Raw genomic sequence first — 20,392 nt, 5'->3', positions numbered from 1 at the left:
TTCCTGAGCTTGTACGGAAAAGAGATTTCTGGTGAAAGGCAGGGCATTTTGTGTCTTATGGGAGCGACCCCATGAAAACCTATCTTTGTCTGGGACGACAGTAAGGAATCGACTAATTTGGATGGGCTGCTGCAGTGGCAACTGACTGTGCCATATGGAAGAGATCTTGGAGACCTGGCTCTGTTCTCAGCTGAGCTGTGATGAGCTCCACTCCACTGGAGTCAGCGGGGAGCAAAGGGCAGGGTCGGATCCCATTTCTGGCTCAAATTGTGTGTCTGTACTAAACCTGCTCGCAGCCAGATTCCTTTTTTTATACCAGAAAAAGTCGTCTTTGGAAGATTTGAAGGAAGGAATTTGAAGAATATGCTGAGAAGTGGTCATTGGAATAGAGAGAAAACATTTAGAAATATTATTATTCAAATAATACCTATCAGTTATACCTAATCAATGCACAAGAGCAGAACTTGAAATTAAAGGGATGCAGAGGCGATTAGTTATAAGGATTGCTTAGAAGTAGCCACAAAGGCAAATACGCTGTTACCTTGGACCCATACTAAATGTTCCATTTAATATGTTGCTACGATAGGCTTCCATTTTGTGAATGAAAACATGTGCAGTTGCATCAAAAATATTTTGATAGAGACATACAAAAATTTTTTTAAATTATTTAAAGTATATTGGATGTCTTATATCAAAAGCCATATTAGTGGAATTCTTACATCCAGCTATCAAAAATTGAAAATGTTAAATACTATTATAAAATACTTACTATAAAAATGTCATATATAATATTCATTACACATAAAAAAAGAAATCAGTATGTCTAAGTCAGTTTAATCACAACCATTATGAGGGCTAAAACCTTTTGCAATAAAATCCTTGTAAAATAAAATATTTAGCAGTGCTATATTTTCTCCTTTTTTTTTCTGCTCTTTCAGTCATCACATAAATGATGAGAGATGGGTTTTTTTGGTCAACAGTTAACACAGAATGTGAAGTCTGACAAGTGACATAGAGTTGTTACTTAACCCTTGCATGGTGACATTCAAACTTAGTTCATATAGCACGGAGCAATATGGATTTGTTCAAACGTGCTTAGTGTCCCTCATTGCCTGTGTAAATCCATGCATGTCACTGGATGTACATTGACTTTCCTCTGCAGAGCATCTGGCCGTATACTACCTGAAAAGATTTAGTAAAAATATAGAACCTGCCTTAATTTCTGTATGAGTTCATTCTTAACTACCAGCGTTGCTTTGCTTTCATCCTAATGCTAGTATTGCTTTGTATTATGATCTGTCTACCTAGAAATTAAAGCTGAAGGATTTTCTTGATGGTGTCATTCCCGTTTCAGCTGGAGAAGTTTGGCAAAGCAGTGAATTATGCTGATGCTGCCCTCTCCTTCATCGAGTGCGGGAACGCTATGGAGCGAGATCCATTAGAAGCTAAATCTCCGTACACCATGTACTCAGAGACTGTGGAACTCATCAGGTTAATGTCCTTTCTGTGATCATTTTCATAATCTCATTTCAGTCATAATTAGAACCTGCTATGTTTTAAAAAATACCATTTCAACGTATTAATGATTTGTCCAAGGCATCTTCATCTCAGAAGTCATCATAATTAGTTCTTGCCATTTTATTAATGTCATGGAAAATTTATAATTGATGGACACTGCTTTTATAAATTATCCCCTTTAGAGGTTATAATGTGAGTGTTATAATTTGCAATATTCATAAAATTAAAATTGAAATGTAGTGGGTGGAAGTAAAGTATAGTAATTTCACTGTTTGGCAATGACACTTGTCTTTTAAAAGGTGTAGTTTTATAATTCAAAACATTAAAGTGAGTCTATCAGGATTTCTATTACAAATCCTGATTTTAGAGGTTTATAACTTGGCTGTTAAAAAAAAAGCGGAAACTTGGCACATAAGATCATAGGCAGAGAGGAAGCTTTCCGCAGGTATTGTATTAAAAAAGTATATTTTTTAATGTTAAAGGAATGTGAACCAGCTGAATTAGTTTTAATACAGTTTTGTAGGCTCGTAGGCTAGAATATGGATGAGAAAGTCTTTACTTACTAATAAAACATCTGAATTATTATTTTAAAATCTGCTACTGTTCCCTATAGCTGTTTCATAGTGTTGCTCAGTAGAAATAATGGTCTCCTGTGTAACTAAGGGCTTGTTTGCTTTACTTGCGCAAATTATCAAAGTGAAATCAAGCAGGATTAAATTTACCTGCAAATAGAACAACTGGATTTTTCCTCTTCACTGTGATGCACCTTTGCTTTCCCCCGTGTATGCCGGGAATATCGCTATTAATGTCAGTGTAATTACTGGCAGTTTACACAAGAGAAAGAAGAGGAGGCAAATCAGGCCCTAAATGCTTGGTTTTTAATATGACAAAGGTGTTTTTTTAACAGGCAGGATTTTAACATGCCAGATTAGCTATTAGGGACTGCCAAAAATAATGCATGTTTTACATTTTGAATAAGTAGGTATTTACATAATAAAATGTATCAAATCTTAAGAAGCTCTTACTCTCAGGTAAATAATATGCCTGTTAAATATTTAAAGAGATGTTTTTACATTCCACACTTCATAAAGAGAAGAAGAAAATCTAAAGAGATTACTCAACAAAAAAATTATGTTCACGCAACACTTAGGATCCAAGTTAAACCCTCAAGAGCAGAGGACTTAGGAAAAGGAGCCGCCTACCTCTGCTCCACGGTGCTGAAACTCTTCCTGCACTCTGACAGTGGCCAGCTCAGTACCTTGTGTCCTGAACTACACAGGATAAATTGTATTTAAAGAAATATTCTTTAAAGAAGTGAGTGCTTCTTCATAGGAACCCGCATTTATCTTTATTTTTTTAAGAAAACCGCGTGGCACCATTGAAAATGTTCCTCGGTCTAACAGCCTATCTCTTCAGAAGCAGATGGACCAAAAATCTTTGTTCATTCAAGAGCCCCAACCACTTAAGTCAGAGAATGGCAGCTCTGGGAGTAGCTCACAGATGGGTGGTACCTGCCCTCCCCAGCACACGCGGCCCCGCTCTTCCCAGCGGCTCCTGTATCAGCACAGTCCTGCTGCAGGCTACACGGTAGATAGGCCTGGGCATGGGAGCAGCACCCGAACTGCGTTTGGATTGCTTTTTGAACTGCTTTTGACTATGGGAGAATCTGGAGGACTTCATTGTAATAGAGCTCCAATTTCTAACTAGCTAAAGGCAGGTGAGATTAATTCCACCACCTCCCATCAAAGGTAGATCTTAATTTACCAACTCTTGCATGCAGCTTCTTGTAGGCAGCCAGAGAGAGACTGATTTGCCCATTTCATTGCTGCCAGTGGTCAGACATGGAAAAAAGGTGATTGCCCAGGTGAGCAGCAAGCTGGTACAGGTTCAGTAAACTCCATGGACAAATACACAATTCTTGTGGCCTACATGCGTGCTGAATGTACAAACCAAGTATGCGGCTGTGCACGTGCACTTTCTCAATATGGCTTCTAATGTTAACATCATAGATTTTTACTGTGAGATAAGAAATAGAAGGAGATTTTTCTCACTTTTATTCCTCCCTTCGTCAGAGGCACCATTTTCCCCTTTTGCATTAGCTGTGTGTGCCCTGAGTATCTGCATCTATTTGTGAAAGCAAGTGGAGCATCAAAGAGATTGGGAATATCCGATCTGACTGCCAAAGGTGTTTTAAGTTAATCTTAATGCTAAAATCCCTAACACAACACTGAAAATGCCAAAGAGACATATGTCTTGGTGTTTGATCAGATTCGTTCAGTATGACTGGAACAACAATACCAAAGAGCAGGTGAGACGGGACATGGAGGAAGCACATCAGGTGGTGTGCTACAGCTGCAAGCTGGGGGCTGATGACGGGGTGGTGGGAGGAAGGCAGAGCGAGAGCAGCACTGCCTGCCTGCACTCCATTACCTCCTTGTAAATGAGAACTCATCAAGACTGCCTGGATACCTTAAAACTTTCTTACGCAACGCTGAACCCTATTACTTATTCTAACACAAGTACCTGTGAAATTGCATTAGGGCTCAGAACAATGATTTTATGCGATGAATTGATTTTCAAGAGACTAAATGCATAGAATGGAGTGTGCTCAGTTAAAGAAAAAAAAAAAGAGAGAGGAGGTAGAAATACTCAATCTTTGATCATCCAAATGCTCGACAGCAGCAATTAAATAGAGAGGGAAGACCAAGTACACAAGACTCATAAATTAATGGGCCCAAGAATTTAAAAACCTGTGAACATGACCTTTCCTGTATTTAAAACCATTTTCTATATAAAATATCTTAAAAGCTTTGAAGAAGCATTTATGAGGATTTTGAAGGTATTATTCAAGTCCAAAGTATTATATGTAAAACCTTATTATATATTACTCTGCTCTTCAGTACATATAGGGCTGAGATCTTAAAGCTTCTGTCCAACACTCATCACAAATGTTTGCAGGACTCAGCCTAGATGGCTGGATATAATAGCACTAATATGCGCAAGAATAGTTCACCTTGTTGGCCCAAAAAATGGGTTAGTGATTTACTTTGGCCCTCCAGATTTTAAGTGGTGCTTTCTGTTGAATTTTGCATTGATGTCATCTTTACAGAACGATGCAACCGTTAACTGTTGCAGTCAGAGAAGAGTATCTATGTGTGGCTGTTATTTTTCAGTGTCACTAGTATTCCTGGAAACATCTTAACTCTCAATATCTTCTCTCCCCACCTCTCTGACAAGGTATGCAATGAGACTCAAGAATTTCACAGGCTCTTCTGCCACAGAAGGGGACAAGAAATTAGCAGTTTTATGGTAAGTCCCACTGCGACAATGAGAGAAGCGGCTAAAATCTTAAGGAGGACTTTAAAAGTACTGAATTACTTAAGCAGCTTACAGAAGATCATTATTCTTGTTGTCCATTAAACTATTAAAGGATAACTAATGGATTTCTTCAGCAGCTGACTAAACATTTATTCTTCTAATTTATACTCTTATCAAGATGGGATTTTAATGCTTTTGACCATTTTTTTTTCTTTCTCCATTTGCTTATGTTTCAAAACCTAACCTTAGAACAGAAACTGCAAAATATAGGTCAGCTTTTTTTTTTTTTTACAGTTTATAGGTTTCTTTAAGCAGTGGAATTAACATAATCCTTTCCTAATTACCACAGCTACCGATGCTTATCACTTCTCTACTTGAGAATGTTTAAACTAAAGAAGGACCATGCTATGAAGTACTCCAGATCTCTGATGGAATATTTTAAGGTAATCTTTATTCTGTTTAATTTATTGATACGAAATGAAATTCATACCAGCACTGAGAGCTCTCACAGGTACAACTGTGTGACTTAAAAGTCCCACATTTAACCTCTCCCCTGGGAAATGTGGGCAGGATGCTGCCAGGGAATGGGGACAGAAGTGATTTGGGGCTTTTTGGATTAGTCACTTGATTCAAAGGACCATACTCAGTACTTGTACTAAAAAAACATTATTCTCAACACCATGTAATGTTTATGCAAGTTTCTGTAAAGGAAACTGTTTCTTTCAAGATTTCAATGTGCAAGTGATTATGAACTGACCCCCAGTGAACCATAATAAAGCAATTATTTGGGCTTTAGTTAGTTAAATTTAGGTTTTTAATTCAGTGGGATTTCCTGAAGCTTATTGCAGACTCCGAGATTTCTCCTTTTATTTCTGTGGAACTTCAAATTGACTTATCTAAATCTTGAAAGTTTGCCTTTGCCTTGAATCGAGTGCAGATCAGCTGATTGTCATGACTCGGTCAAATGGTGTTTACCCAGTGTAAGAATGACAAGTCTTCACCGTTCCTAAATAAAATCTTCCTTCAGCTCTGCCAAGGTTTCGATATTTATATTTTTCTGGTTAATGCTGTTTGAAGCTTACATTAATTCTTGTACTTTATTACTACATATTATTCTATAATTATGGAATTACACTCGTTTGTCAGCACATCGGTCTTTTTTTGTTGTTTTTTTCAGCCCCTGTGAATTTGTTCCAGGCTTTGACGTATTAGTACTGCAAACCAGTAAAGCTTTTAACACTGCAGTTTTAATATTTTCATGTAAATGGTGATAAAATGGTCATTCTGCTGTAGAACTCCAGTACTATCACGCTAGCAACCACCACTTAGTCCTGACTTCCTTGGTGTCCTCTGTGTGTGTGTATCTCTGTAACTACAGTGATGCTACTCCTGATCTTCTGCTTACATTGAGGCTCCGTTGAAGTCCTTAGAGTGCCTCTGTTCTACTCACGGCGTTTTCAGTCAGGGATTTGCACAACAAATGAAATTCGAACTAGACACGTGTTTATAGCCTCGGCATTTTCATTAAGTGTATTCCATCCACTTCAGATTTTATCCAGGATGAATGTAGATTGTGTCTTAAAAAAGGGTTATTAGACAGATCATTTGATAAACTTTTTCTGCAGAGAGTAATGATTTCTTGAAAAAAAAAGAAGAGGGAGGGAATTCTTTCTTCCCTTAAAGCCACTTCACTTTCTCTAGCTGTGCAAATAAGTACAATGAAGAACATATTACTACAACTCCTAGCATAAGACCATTGTACTGCATCCGCACAGAAAAAATGGCTTTTAATGTAAGTGAAAATAAGAGAAAAAAAATTAAAACATAATAAAATGGACAAATGAGGAATGCTGGTTTCAGGCATCCAGTTGAAGCTGAGTATTACAGCTAATGTTGCTGTGCGTATGCTATGGGCACTGTGACTCATTTGCTAGAAGTAGTGTTTGATGTATACAGATTATATGTTCAGGATCTTTTTGTGGTAAAGGCATAGGAGGAGGAAAGAAAAGAATGGGAGCGATTAACTACGTATTAGTTTTGTATTGCTGCACAATGTGCTCTGTGTTCACTAGCAAGAATCTGTAATACAAATGAAATAGATTAACTATTTGAATAGAGTTGTTATTCAAAATTTTGCATAATTTTAACTGTGAAAAGCAGCCCACTGTTTACAGCAGAGCTGGAGAGGAATTTTTTGGCAGAATTTTTTTTTTTTATATTTTTCCTCACAAATGCCACTTTGTCTAAATTGAAACCATTTGTGGACAGAACTGTTTCTGATTAGTTTCCAATTAAAAGCTTCAAATTTATATTTTTGACATTTCAAAATTAAAAAAAATAACCATTTAATCATAAAAGTGGTTTTGAAATTTAGAGACAACTTGGAGTAAAATATAACTAAAATGATAAATTTTTAAAATTGAAATCAAACTTTTTAAGATTAGCAAAAGTGGCATCCTTTGATTTCACCTAGAAGTGAAAGTTAGAGGACTATTTTTATGTTTTTGAAAATGTGTTGTCAACGGTCATTGGGGAAAAAATCCAAATATTTTCATTGTCAAATAACTACCTCCAATCGAGATGTAGTCTTAATCTTGACAGCTGTAGTATTTGTCTCCAGATACTGTCAGGAACAATCCCCAGACAGTAGAAACAAACATCAAAGCTGCCTCTTCATCCCTGAAGACTTTTCAGGGGAGTTTAGGATCTCCCTCCTTCTTACATATGAGTGGGTGGCAAAAATACACACTACACGTGCTCTCTAGTGCAAAACACTCCATTTCATGCTCACATCTTTAATGAAACACAGTGGCATGCTGTGCAGGAACAAACAGGCAAGGCCAGTATCATGGTTTGGGCAGTGTTTTCTGCTTTGGTCAATACTGGTTGGCAAGTTGAGCTGTGTTTTAGAAGTAAGGGGCAGGATTTTGCTCCCAGAGTCAGCTGCGTGACCTTGGGCCATGCCCTGGGCTGCGCTGTGTTCCACTGAATCTCTGCGCTTCACATCCAAAATAGCGATTGCAGTAACCGGATGAATCTTGTAACAATGGCAGTAATGCTTTGCAGAGAACTTGTAAAATTTGATTGAATTGTCACTGTGCGTGCTGACTTCTTTGCAAGGGAGCTCAGAGAGATTGTTTTCGGAAAGCACACATAGATAGCTTCAGCCCTGATACTACCACTTTTTATGGGAACTCGGTAAGATACCACCTACTCTGAGCAAGACTGGAAAAATCTGGGCTTTATTGTTGCTGGGCAATCTTTTTGTACAGGGTTGTACAAGGTGCTACACAGACGTGAAAGGCAGAATGAGTAAGCAGGTAAGGAAAGTCAATTTGTGCAAATAAAATACATAAAACCAAGGGCATTAATGCAGATCCTTACTAGAAGTTTTATTTCTACTACTGTCTCAGTCCCAAGACACCTTCCCTACCAATTTGGGAGGGATTAATTTCATTCAGGCATCAACCCAAATTATTTCTGTTTCTTATTAAAAGACTGCAGGTCCCCCTAAAGATAAGAAGTCATTTGCATTCTGAAGAACTTACTTTGTAGAATAAGTTTCAGTGGTAATTAAACCGCTTCTTTGTGAACTACATCTGCTTTTACTGGAACTTTATTGTACTCCCTCTTTCATCAAGTGACTTTCAAGGTACTGGTTGCAACCTACTAATCATCCATCAGCCATTTAATTATGGGACTGACGTGCAGAAGTGTTCTGCTACGTGCACTGTAGCTCGTGCAGGGAAAACAGGGCGTGTTGAACCTTGTGTCATCAGTATTCATGTACTTGTGTCACTTGTATTTACATTTTGGTTTTGTACTTACAGAACTCTTCAAAAGCCTCGCAGGCCCCCTCACCTTGGGGCGGCAATGGAAAGTGAGTATTTTCTGCTGGTACTTCTGTCTAGGAACAAGTGGTTCCAAGAGGGGGGGAAGTGTTTTGTGCCTCTAAAGGCAAAGGACAGGCCCTGACTCAGTGGTTTGGGAGCTACAGGTATGTTTCAAATACGTAGCAGGTAGAAAATGTTCTTCTGTGCTACAGAATTGATCTTAGAGCCTTGGGCTTGTGGGGATGAGGGGTTCCCACTGGGCTAAAGGGGAAGGAAGAGCTGAAACACACTTTCATCTTTGTGCAAAGCCTCCTTTGAGTCTCACATCAGCCATGGTGGGTCTGTGCTGAATTCTTTGACGGTTTGCTTCTCAAGCCAAATGAAGGCCATAAAAATATCTGTTAATTAGCTAGCGAGTACCATGTCATTTCAGGAAGCCAAAGTAAAGTTAACCTTCATTGCAATGATTTTTCAATGATTCGTTCAGTAATGAAAGACCAATGAATATTTCATTGATATATGGTAAGTGCTGTTTAATAAAACCGAAGGCATAATAGTGGTGAAAATGTGAAGGCACTTAGTCAACCAATTATCAGTGGCTTTATACTAACGTTAAAACACCCTCACCTCAGATATGAAGTCAGGGTAACGCAGTTATGATCTGCTGTTGAATGAAGGTGCATTGCTGCTGCAACCTTGCCTTTATCTTGCAATGTCTGTTGCCACCTGACACACATTTCTCCTGCCCCTTTCTCCTGGCCACGCGTACAGATACAGGTAAAACAAAGCAGAGGAACTTTACCATTCTTTTCTTCTTTATCTGAGTAGGTTGAACAGTAGGTGAAAATGGTTATTGCTAATGGTCTCATTCTAGTGGTTCATAAGAAGAAATGACTATTAGACACTCCAAGGAAATAAAGTAATAAAGCTGTAGAAGGGGTTGGAGTTCAGCGAAAAAGAATTGAAGTTTTCAAACAGACTTTGTTCTGAATCAGTGCAAAACCAAAAATTCCAACATTTTGCTTGAAGGAAATATTGTCTTAGGTAATTCAAGATACTTTGGGGTGTATATACGTGTGTATGTATGTACACATCAAATACACAAAATTATTTTGAATATATGTGTGTATATAGATATTTAAGTATAGATTATAACACAAATCTAAGTGATGAAATAGAAAATCACTTTAAATAAAAACCAAAAAGCTATTTTAACATTGGAAAAGCAGCTACTAAATTAAATTATTCGATATGTGCCAGTTTTTCAAGGCACATTTTTTTTAAATGTCAGTGAAACCTTGTATTTCAATAAAAATACAGTAAGGTTTACATAAAGTTTTAGTGCCAAAATAGACCACTGGAGCATTACACCTCCTTTGTTCCTTAAGAAGTGGCTTATACCTAAAAATTTCACGGAATGCAAGTTATTCTTTTATTCCTGTCCTATAACAGACCCCTATGAAGGGTGTGCTCTGCAGGTGATGACATCTCCCTTGCTATTTAAAGAAGCTGATTAGGTGCCCAGGATTTAGAATCCATGGGCTTTGACTGGAGAAGAAGATTTTTGTCCAGCCACAACGTAGGCAGCAGAGACACAGCATTCAGGTCAGCATCGCTTCTAATAACACCCGACTGATCGGTCTCTTCCCACTAACTTTGGAGATAAGGCAGTAAAGCTCTGAAAGTGCACATCTCTGTCTTTTATTCAGAGAAGGAAGCACTTGGCGTGTAAGAATAACTGAATATGACAAGGCCTTGTTGTAACGGTGTTATTATGTCACCCGTGACCCAACACACAAAGACCACAGTCCACGCTCAGCTCTTCTGTCCCCTCTGTCTGGAATCTCAGAAGAAAAGCTCTCCAGCTGGCTCAGAGTTGCTGTATATCTCAGGTGTCTACTGGTGGCCCCAAGGATTGTCACGGGCCTGGTGCTACCACTGGCAGCATGTGCTCTGCCTTCCCCAGGGCTACTCACTCTACAGTTTCCTCTTATTCCCCTGCAAATTTGCACCAGATGGGAAGATAAGTCACACACCACAGAGGAGAGACCAAACACCATCAGGGTATGGCACCACTGGAGATGGATCAGCAGCCTAGTTCAGAATAGGGAGACAGCAGGGTATTCTTAAATCTTTTTTTGAACAAAGTAAAACTTATCTATTGCCACGAAGTGTAGTCTGCTCAGGATCTCAAACCTTCAAAAATCTCAGCTTGGCTTCCTGGAATTTTTGGCCACTGTTGCTTGAAAGGGTTGTGAACCTCTACAAAGTTGGCCTGAGTTCCAGGCTGGCAATGAAACAAATTTTCCCTGGTTTCATTACAGAAATGTTTCCCACCTCTAGCGACAGAAAGCACAAAATAGAGAGATTTAATAGACTCACCACAGTAATAATGGCTGTGCACAACAGGGTAAATCCAATGAACAATGTGCTTTATTTGGCAGAAGTGCGTCAGCTTGTTGTAAGTGGCTCTAACAAAATAGTCCTGGTCTCCTCAGATACTTATGATTTTTAACTGCTCACAGACCTAATCTAGTGTAGTTCAGCTCTTCTGTGCATTAAAGACACCATGGCATGTCAAGTAACCAGGATGTTTTGAGACTTAAAAATAAAGCATTTGTGCCATAGGATATGCTTAAGCTGTAACACATAAGCTGTGTAAAAAGCTACTGGCTGCTGAATTAATGTGGTTTCTAGCTCTGGAAGAAGAATGTATCACAGGAGCCTGTTGCTGAGCACAGGTACTAGCAGGGCACTGCTGGAGAAGCTGCAGCAAAAGCTGTTGCCATAAATGCCTTTCAGCCCAAGGCTGTGCCATGGTGGCCCTTTGTCTTACAGCACCTGCAGGGTGTCAGCACAGCAGGTCTCTGCCCACGCCCCACGTTCAGGACCCTTGATGGTGGCTTGTAAAGCCAAGCAGAGAAGCCATTCTGTCCTGGGGTTTGGGTCAGGCCCGTAATGAGTCTGAGTGAGCTTGATGCTGTTGCACAGCATGAGGCATCAGTGGCCGTCTGTCAAGAGAGGGGTTGCAACATCCCCGTCCAGCAAGTTTTGGTGTCTTTGCTTCATGCAGAGAGTGCTGGGAGCGTCTTGGCCCTGCATTTCAAGTGTATTCCACAGCAAATCGAATGCATTTGTTTAGGTAAGTGGTTCCAAATGGGGGCAAGAGAAGAGGTTTTTGGAACCCTTAATCTTGTTCACTGAAACAAATTTTCAAAGAGAATAGCTGTATGTGAGCGTTCAGTGCAGCACAGCTCTAAACATGAGCTTGCTGTGCTGACCTCCGCACTGCCTGCAGCCAGCAGGTGATGCCTAATTGCTGGTGTTAGAATTAAAGGAAAATCTATATTAGAACATTAGTGCTGCACTAAGTAGGTAACTTAAAACACAGCTCCGTACAAAACTGCGCAGATGAACTATAGGCAATTAGAAACAAATCTCCATAGCCAGTCTTGAAGAATCCTATAGAGATATTCATAATCCTGCAGTACCCTCAGCTCCTAATACTGCTCTGCAGGGTGCTTTTAAGACTTGCACTTTACTTATTGTGGTGACTGTATTTGGAGCAAACTGTCATTGTGGTTTCCACAAAATGCTTTGATAATAAGCCAGTATTGCACATTGAGTGTTTTCTAACTGCCATTGCAGCTTCTGGCAGCAGGTAGAAAAATCATTACAGCTATAAGATACTTCTTTCTCTGAAAGATTGCTCTATTTTTATGATAGATTTTTTTTTTTTTTTAAATAACAGGTTCATTTGTAGTGAGAATTAAATCCCTTTTTATTTTCAATCATTCACAGTTTATAAGATCTCCTTTCTCATAAAACCAGGAGATACTACTGCACATTCTCCCCTGACTGGGGTGCAGAGTTAATTTTTCGAGTGCGTTTAGGATGGCAATGAAGTGGTGTGTGTAAGGGAACTTACTCTCCCTTTACTTCTCACAGGAGCACAGAAACACCATCGCCCATGTCCCTGAGCCCGTCCCCTGTCAGCTCTGCTGGAAGCAGCGCAGGTACCACCGGCTCCTCCTTGGCGGGAACCATCACCATCCCTCAGCGCATCCACCACATGGCTGCCAGCCACGTCAACATCACCAACAACGTCCTGCGGAGCTACGAGCACTGGGACATGGCTGACAAGCTGACTAAGGAGAACAAAGGTGCCCTGCTCGGCTTCGTCCTTGTCCCCTTTGGCTCACAAGCTTTAGCTTGCTTTCTGTTCTCGTAGGCGTTGTTGGGAATTGGACCCAGAACCATCGCATCTACGAGCACAACTGTGACAGCTTGAGCAAACAGACCAAATCTGCTTGCTGGTCACTGTAGCCAATGCGGATCTTCTCTTGTCAAGCACAGAGGGGGGATGTGTAACACACGCTGAACATGGGGTTATCAGAGCAGCTGGCAAATAATTTAGTGAACATGAGCCCCAAGTGATGAGAGCTTTTGAGTCTGCAAATTCGTTCACAGTTTCAGCTTCTTATAGAGCACCGAGGTTATTTTCATACTGCTCTGTCAACCGGTTTAAGACTATTAAAATCCTAGCTAGGATAATAAGCAAACATTAGATTTTATGTTTATGCAGGGAGTCCGATTAGGAGATGTCCACTGAAAGCCATGACCTTGACTCTCCTAGGGTTGGATTGCAAATCTGCTTGTTTATTCCTAACAACATAATGTAAGTCTTTACCACAGTCGTTTCAAAGGAGTTTTGGCAAGCAGTTTGTGACTGGGTTATATCGAGTCCAGTGGAGTGGCTGAGATGTAACTAAAGGACAAATTTGGCCTATTGTTGGCCAGCCGCGAACTTCCCCATGATAATGTAATTATTCAGATTCCAGCTTTGGGCTTACACAAATCATTGACAAAGCTTTCTTTGACACTAGAGATGCAGAGCCTAACTGGGAAATATTCTCATCATGAATTGGCTCATTCTCTTAAATTATACTGAGATTTCAGATGGCTGACTTTTCCTGACAAATGTGCTCGCTGTATGCAGTTTGAGCTTACTCCCATTAATGTCAGTGGCAAATTTCCACTGATTTAGAGAAACTAAGCTTGAGATTTATAGAGTTTTATGTCTGAATGGTGGGTCATAATGATCTATCCCTGGATGAGGAACAATAATAGAAGTTCTGTCCAGTCCTCCCCACTGCTTCTTGTCTTTGTTCGCATTGGTTAATTTAGTAGCAGTGCAGTCATTTTGGATTTTTTCCATAGCTGCATCCATTTTCACAAAATGTGAAAGTGATTCCCTGTCAAATGTACTGCAGAATGTTACAGTGGGAATGCAGAAGGATGCTCTGATAGGAGAAAGAGATGGCGATAATCTTGTAATTAGCCCTGTGTGTTGTGGAGTTGTTAAATGTTCTACTTGGTATTGAATCAAAATAGCTCAGGCATTCAGCCAGCAGACAGCAAATGTACCCAGCCACTGCTGTTATCAGTCCTAGAGCTGGATGAGAAAAAACCTGCTGACTCTCTTTCTGCATTTCCCTCCCTGCACACTTCTTTGTTCTCTTTTTGATTTACGATCAAATAAACCCAATTCTGCAAAGCCATATAGGAATAATCTTTATTCAGATGAGCAGTCCCTTTGACTTTAGTGGGACTGGATGCATGAATAAGGCTTTCTCAAATGAGCAAGACATCTAGGGTTGTGCCCTGTTCTTTCATATCTTGTTTCACAAACTGCAGCCATGTTACAGGGAATGGAAAGTTCATGTTACTTCAAATTTCATTTAAGTATTATAAACCATGGGAGAGAGACCAGAGTTTCATAGTGCTATAGCGTGTCTGTCTTTACATTTCGTCTGGAAAGATACCTCATTTCTAATTAAATGCTCAATTTAAAGTTGCATGCTTAAACACAATTAACTGCAATTTGAAAAATTCATGGTGTAACAAAAAAGTGTATAAGAACTGCTGTGGTACTCTGCAGGTCTTCGTTATGTCACATGATGGATTCCGTTTACAGAAGGATTTTATTTAAGACAGTTTGACAGGAGAAATGTTGCAATGTTGCAGTGTTTCATGGAACTTAGCTGTAATTATTTTAGTAGATGTCATCGGCACCTCTCAAATAATTCAAAACACCTATATCTTGCTGGCCGGGACAGGACTCATCCCTTTCCCCCTAGCTATCTCTAATCCACCTTTGCCAACTGGACCGGCCGTTGCAGTGCCCAAGCTCTGGCACACTGGCGTGTGGACTGAGTTTGAAAATGCTGAATGACAGCAAGCAGGGTAGGTGCAAACCCCAGACTCTGCCTGGAGTCCCAGGTAAAGGACAGATCTCTTGGCCTCTCTCTTAGACATCTGGGCAGTCAATTCATCATAAAGAATGAGATTTACACGCCCCCCCCCTCTTTGAAACAAAAATAGTCTCAAAAAACCAAACAAACACAAAGCCAGAAAGAAACACACATTTAAGATAAACATGAATTTTCTTTTTTTTTTTTTAAAAAAGATCCAGTCACTATTTTCTTTCTTTTTTTTTTTTTTTTTGTGGTCAGCTCTCATTGTTTCTCTTCTGAATCACAGGGTGTGTCTTGCCCAAGAACATGTCCCTGATGAGCTAATAGAGATGGGTATAAAAATGTGTCCCCATCGTTGTAATGTCTAATAGCCTTTACCTATGAGTCTTACTACTGTCATAGATGTTTCTTAGGTCATGCCCATGCAGAGACAAGAGATTTCTTCCACGTTGTAGGATCTGTGCAGCCTCCCCTTGTCCACGGCTGTCAGCTTAGGTTTTGTGCTCCTCTGAGTATGCCTGCGCGCTCCCAGTTTGGACTTGACTCATGTCCAGCTGGCTCAGAGCAGGAGACAGAAGCCTTTCTTGTCAGCCTGACAAAAGATGTGCCATTGAAATGAAAAGGCATAGCAAGAGGGAGAACAGCAGAACTGTGACCCGCCAAGCTGAGCTGGTTTGAAAAGGAAAGCGGGAACTGTGTACCTCTGGTTGAATTTCCCGTGGTCAGTAGAGTTTAGAGTGTGTGGGAGAATAGATGGGAGTGTGTCATGAACTCTGCATATATAGCGGGCCAGGCTAAACTGTGGACTTCCCAAAGCCAACCCATGGACTGGTTTGTGTTGGATCACCTAGAGAGTTGTTCACCATTTATAACATCAGACTCTCAGCTGACTTTGCAAAATCAGGTAATTTTTTTAAGCTTCTAACGATAGCAGCACTTTTTCTCTACAGTAGAAAACTATCAGCTCTGTAGTGACAAAGGCCTGTTCTTTCATGTATAAGTTTAATAAGTGGCTTCAGTGCTTGTAGCTTTTTCAAGAAATGTTAAACTGAAATTAGGCCTTAAGGTGAATTCTCAGTGTTTAAAGCAATTACTATTTATCTGAAACTAGAGTGAGATCTCTAGAATGCAAGCAAGACAGTGCATTATTTCACTTCCAAATGTATTGATTTTACACTGGAAGAGGGGAATAAAAGACAGTGGAAGGAAGATTAAAAGTAACTGCTGGCTGCAGCATCTTAACGCAACTGGTGATAGCCCTAAGCTTTCATTATGCTTGCCTCCAGCCAAATCACTTTGTGCTGTGATACTGCTGTAGCTCCCAAGCTGACCAGGGTCAGGCTGTCAATACTTGGATAGAAGACCTCAAAGCAGCACTTACTTGCTGAAGAAAGTACTGATAATGATTTTGTACCCATCATCTGCTCTCCCGAACTGCAGCCAATACAGTGTTAGCTGGCTGAGTGCCGCACTCCGGATTTTAGATAGGGTGAGAATGTAAAGGCTCGGCCACCAGTTGTTGTGGTTGTCGGTTGTTATCTGAGCTCTGAGGGGCTTTAACTGAGAGCGGGCTCACACTTGCCTAAATATAGTTTAAGTGTTGTATATGTGGGAATGCCTTTGCCCCAGTGAGCAAAAAGACAAGCTGTGGGAGAATAGAGGACACAATCCAGTTCTCCATTGAAAGCAATTAGGAAAGGTCTGTTGGCCCTAACAGGATTAGTCTTTCACCCAGAGAGCATCTAAAACATGGCATAAAGTAAACTGGTGTGCTGCTTCCTAACTATGGTTCTCTGTTTAGTGACCTCCTGTTAACACTTCCCAACACTGGATCCCAGTGGCCTTACCCATCTTGTCTTTCCCCTCATCTCCTAGATGCCATTTTCCCACTGTGTTCCCTCTCTCCTCTTCCTTCTCCCCTCCCACCCCACACACATCCTCTGGGTCTGCAGCTGGAGCAGGATGAGCAGAGGGCCAAAACTGCTGCAATGGCAGTAACAGAAATTGGAGGGTGGGGAAAAGGGCGAGCAAGGTCGTCTGCAAGATCCAGACTAGCTCTTCGTGCCCAGGAGAGGGTACAACATAGAAAAGGAAATGCCACAATTCATTGCCAGCTGTTTAAATCATGCAGTCAGCTCCTAGGCTCCAAAAACTGAAAGCGCAGATCATCAGAGCTAAAGGAAGACTATTGGCAACCATTCATACCATGTTGTGGTTGACTTCCAGCATGGATAATCTAATTTCTTCAGTTTAAATATATTGTTCCCTCTGTTTAAATTCTTCCCTACTGACCATGTGCTCACGTGCACAACGTCTTGAGAACTCACTAATTGCACTGCAGCTACTGAGTGGGAAAGCATGGCAACACATGTATTTTTGTACCATTGCCTGAAACAATGACTTCTGTTTCTTGTGTATTGCAGAATTCTTTGTTGACCTGGACTCAGTGATGGGACCCTTAACACAACACAGCAGTATGACCAATCTGGTTCGTTTTGTTCGCCAAGGACTCCACTGGCTCCGCATTGAGGCTCATTTGTTGTAGTGACTGCTGCCCCGTTCATTACATCCCCATTCTTCTACCTCTACCAGCGCAGAGACGATCACTGGTGGAACTCCACTCATTTCTGGAAGTTTATTCATGTAACTTCATTTTTATTGCCTTTTTTAATATCCTATCTATTGGAAGTAGAAGTCACCATAAATGGAACTTAAGACTCAAGAGCAGTATGTGTTGTACCATCTAATCATTTTCAACAATTTTCTATGCCTTGTGTCTCCTGGATCCTGCCATCCTTATGTGCTTTATGGAACGGTACATTCCCTGCAGTATTGTTTTAAGTCCATGCTGCCTTCAAGTGAAAACAAAAAAGCACTTTGAGAAGATATGGATTCCTGAGAAATAGTACAAAGCGTCTTAAATATTTGAGGGTATATATGAGAAGTCCCTTCTGAAATAAATTAGTAGAAATTATAGCTATTCATTCAAAATCGTCTTCTGAACCTGAACCAAGCTTTTCAACGCTTCATTCTGGCATCGTTACCTGACACAGTACATTCCTAAGATTTCGTACTTCCTATAGGCTTAATCTCTAAAAGAGAACATTGAATATCTTACAGGTACATAATGTAAGATCACCAAAGGTGTTAAGAGGTAAAAGGTTGAAGGAATGCCTCATTAAAGAATGATGACACACTATGCAATGAGGTTTTGATATTCCATTCTTCCTGTTTATTGTTGGCTTAATAATTTCAGTAGGCAGCAGAATTTATTGCAGTTTTTAGGCAATTTCAAAATATTAGCTTTCATAGTCTTATCTACCATTCCTGTACTAAATCTGTGCATTTTCTTTCAGTTTTACTGTTTAGTCTCAAACAAATACTCATCCAAGATTCTTCTTCATAGAACAATCTCTCCTTGCATAGTGACTCAGTGAAAGCAGATTTTAATGGGACCGCTGCGCTCTAAGCATTGATATTGTATGTAAAAGTCCATTAATAAGTGTATGCAGATTCTTCATGAAACTTTCTAGAAGTTTAACTAACCAGCTACTGTTGAAACATTATAATTCCATGTGGCATCAATTTTCACCTGTTTTGTTCATTTCAGAGCATTAGAAACGAACAGTATTATCTTGCTATCTTGAAAACAATGTCAAATTAAATAAAATCACCAGATTTACCCAAAAGCAATATAACATTTGTTTAATAATGGCCATGAATACTTCAGTCAGATTACCTATTTTCCAAACTCTGCATCTGTTTACCCATGCTGTCATGTTTTGGACCATTCTTCTAATGCGTGAATAATAATGAGACAGTTCAGATAGAATTTCAAAGCAATTGTGAATAAATTACACCATTTCACATTTGCTCTTTCCTCCTCTTTTTTTCCCCTGTTATAAACTGCACTGCTTTTCTGGTGCCACTGCAAGAAGCACTGGTGCATGAAACAAAACAAAATGAATTTATATCAATAATTCACAAGACTTTAAATGGTCTCATCTCATTCTTGATATAACGCCTGCATACCTTACTGAACAGTAAATTCCATTTCTATAAACAGAAAATGCTCATAGCAATGTAAATATTATTCTGTCTCATCTCATTGAAATAATACAATATGTGTATTAAATCCCATCCAGATATTAGTTAATTGCAATTACCTTCTGCTATATAATCCTGTATATCCTTTAATCTGGTGAGTTATTGGATTCTACTCACTGGGTTGTGACCAGATAAATAGGACAAATTTGCATTTAAAAGGTTTAGACTGTTATGATTTTTAGAGCAGGCCTTGGATATTTGCAATAAGAGCAGTTTAAGGACTCTGCCCAGTGCACATTTAAGACAGACATTACTGTAGCTGTTGTATATTAGCTCCCTGTAGTACTACCTTTTCTTAACAATCAATAATTCCTAATATTTTGTTCCACAAGACTATATTGTAAATTTAGCCAAGGTGCATCATTAGAGAAATCATCCAGTTTAGGGTTGTCTGCAAAGGACATTTGCAGAACATGCACATCCCGTATTATCTGCACATTCCTGTTCCTGACGCGGTCGATACACCCTTATCTGTTCTCTGAGGGTTTCGGTAACATGGCTGAAACGTGACTCTGACAGCATTTGTCACGCTGTTTCTGGCCCCGGTAGCTAATGAATAAAACCACAACAGTGAGAACTACTCAGAAATGTAGATGAAAGGTGGTTGTTGGGTTTTTTTAAAGAAAAAGAAAACAAAACACTTGAAGTATTTTTTTAAATTTTTTTGAACAGGGTGAGTACTTAGATGAAGTAGTGTTGGGGAGGGGGGTTGTCATAAGCCAGAGTTTTCCATTCTTTTTGCAAGATCTCACTAATGAGATTCAGTAACTATTTAGTCTAATTAAGTGCATTGTTGTCACTTGTTCCTTTAATGTAGACTGAAATCCTAGACTTCCATGCATTTATAGAGGATAGATGTGTCTTGAAATACAATCTTCAGACACAAGCCTGTTCAAAGAGTTAGCTGCAGTCACTCGGTGAAGACAATGCATTATCTTTCCCCCTGTTGCTTGCAGTAAACAGACTCTGAGCTCTGAATTTACCCCGTGTTCACAATCTGTTGCTTAAACAGCTTAAGGAATTAGCCCACCTGATTTTGTATCCTGTGACTTAGTTTGAAATGTATGCTGGAGCAATGGCATGATTATAATAAGTCCAGCAGTCAAGTCTAGGATCACAAGCCAACTTACTATTTAGCAGTCTTGTTTCAAAAGCGGCTTAGAAACGAATTAAATATGGAGAGTGAATTACCGTCTTATCCCTGGGGATGATGCTTCTTTTGGGTTAGTTATTAAGGATTATTGCACTTTTACAGGCACTATATTCATCTCATTTCAAATGCCAACATGTCATCTTTGTGGAATCATTTTACCTCTTAAAATATTACTCCCAGCAGAGTTAATCAAATGAGATTGTTTG

General features: G+C 39.7%; 1 protein-coding gene across 3 annotated transcripts in view; it reads left to right on the top strand.

The window, feature by feature from the left end:
- The window catches only part of AFF2 (ALF transcription elongation factor 2), a 346,222-nt gene extending 327,428 nt beyond the window's left edge, over positions 1–18,794 (top strand). For all 3 annotated transcript variants that reach the window (XM_074599583.1, XM_074599581.1, XM_074599582.1), the window contains exons 16-21: positions 1,355–1,491; positions 4,756–4,827; positions 5,186–5,279; positions 8,667–8,716; positions 12,618–12,832; positions 17,350–18,794. In XM_074599583.1, coding sequence (XP_074455684.1) covers positions 1,355–1,491; positions 4,756–4,827; positions 5,186–5,279; positions 8,667–8,716; positions 12,618–12,832; positions 17,350–17,471 — 690 coding nt within the window. In that variant the 3' untranslated portion in view covers positions 17,472–18,794. The remainder of the gene's footprint in view (positions 1–1,354; positions 1,492–4,755; positions 4,828–5,185; positions 5,280–8,666; positions 8,717–12,617; positions 12,833–17,349) is intronic.
- Positions 18,795–20,392: the final 1,598 nt, after the last annotated feature.

This window comes from Larus michahellis, chromosome 9, assembly GCF_964199755.1.
Source record: "Larus michahellis chromosome 9, bLarMic1.1, whole genome shotgun sequence".
NCBI lineage: Eukaryota > Metazoa > Chordata > Aves > Charadriiformes > Laridae > Larus > Larus michahellis.
The sequence above is the reverse complement of the archived record's forward strand: the minus strand, read 5'-3'. Positions and strand labels throughout refer to the sequence as shown.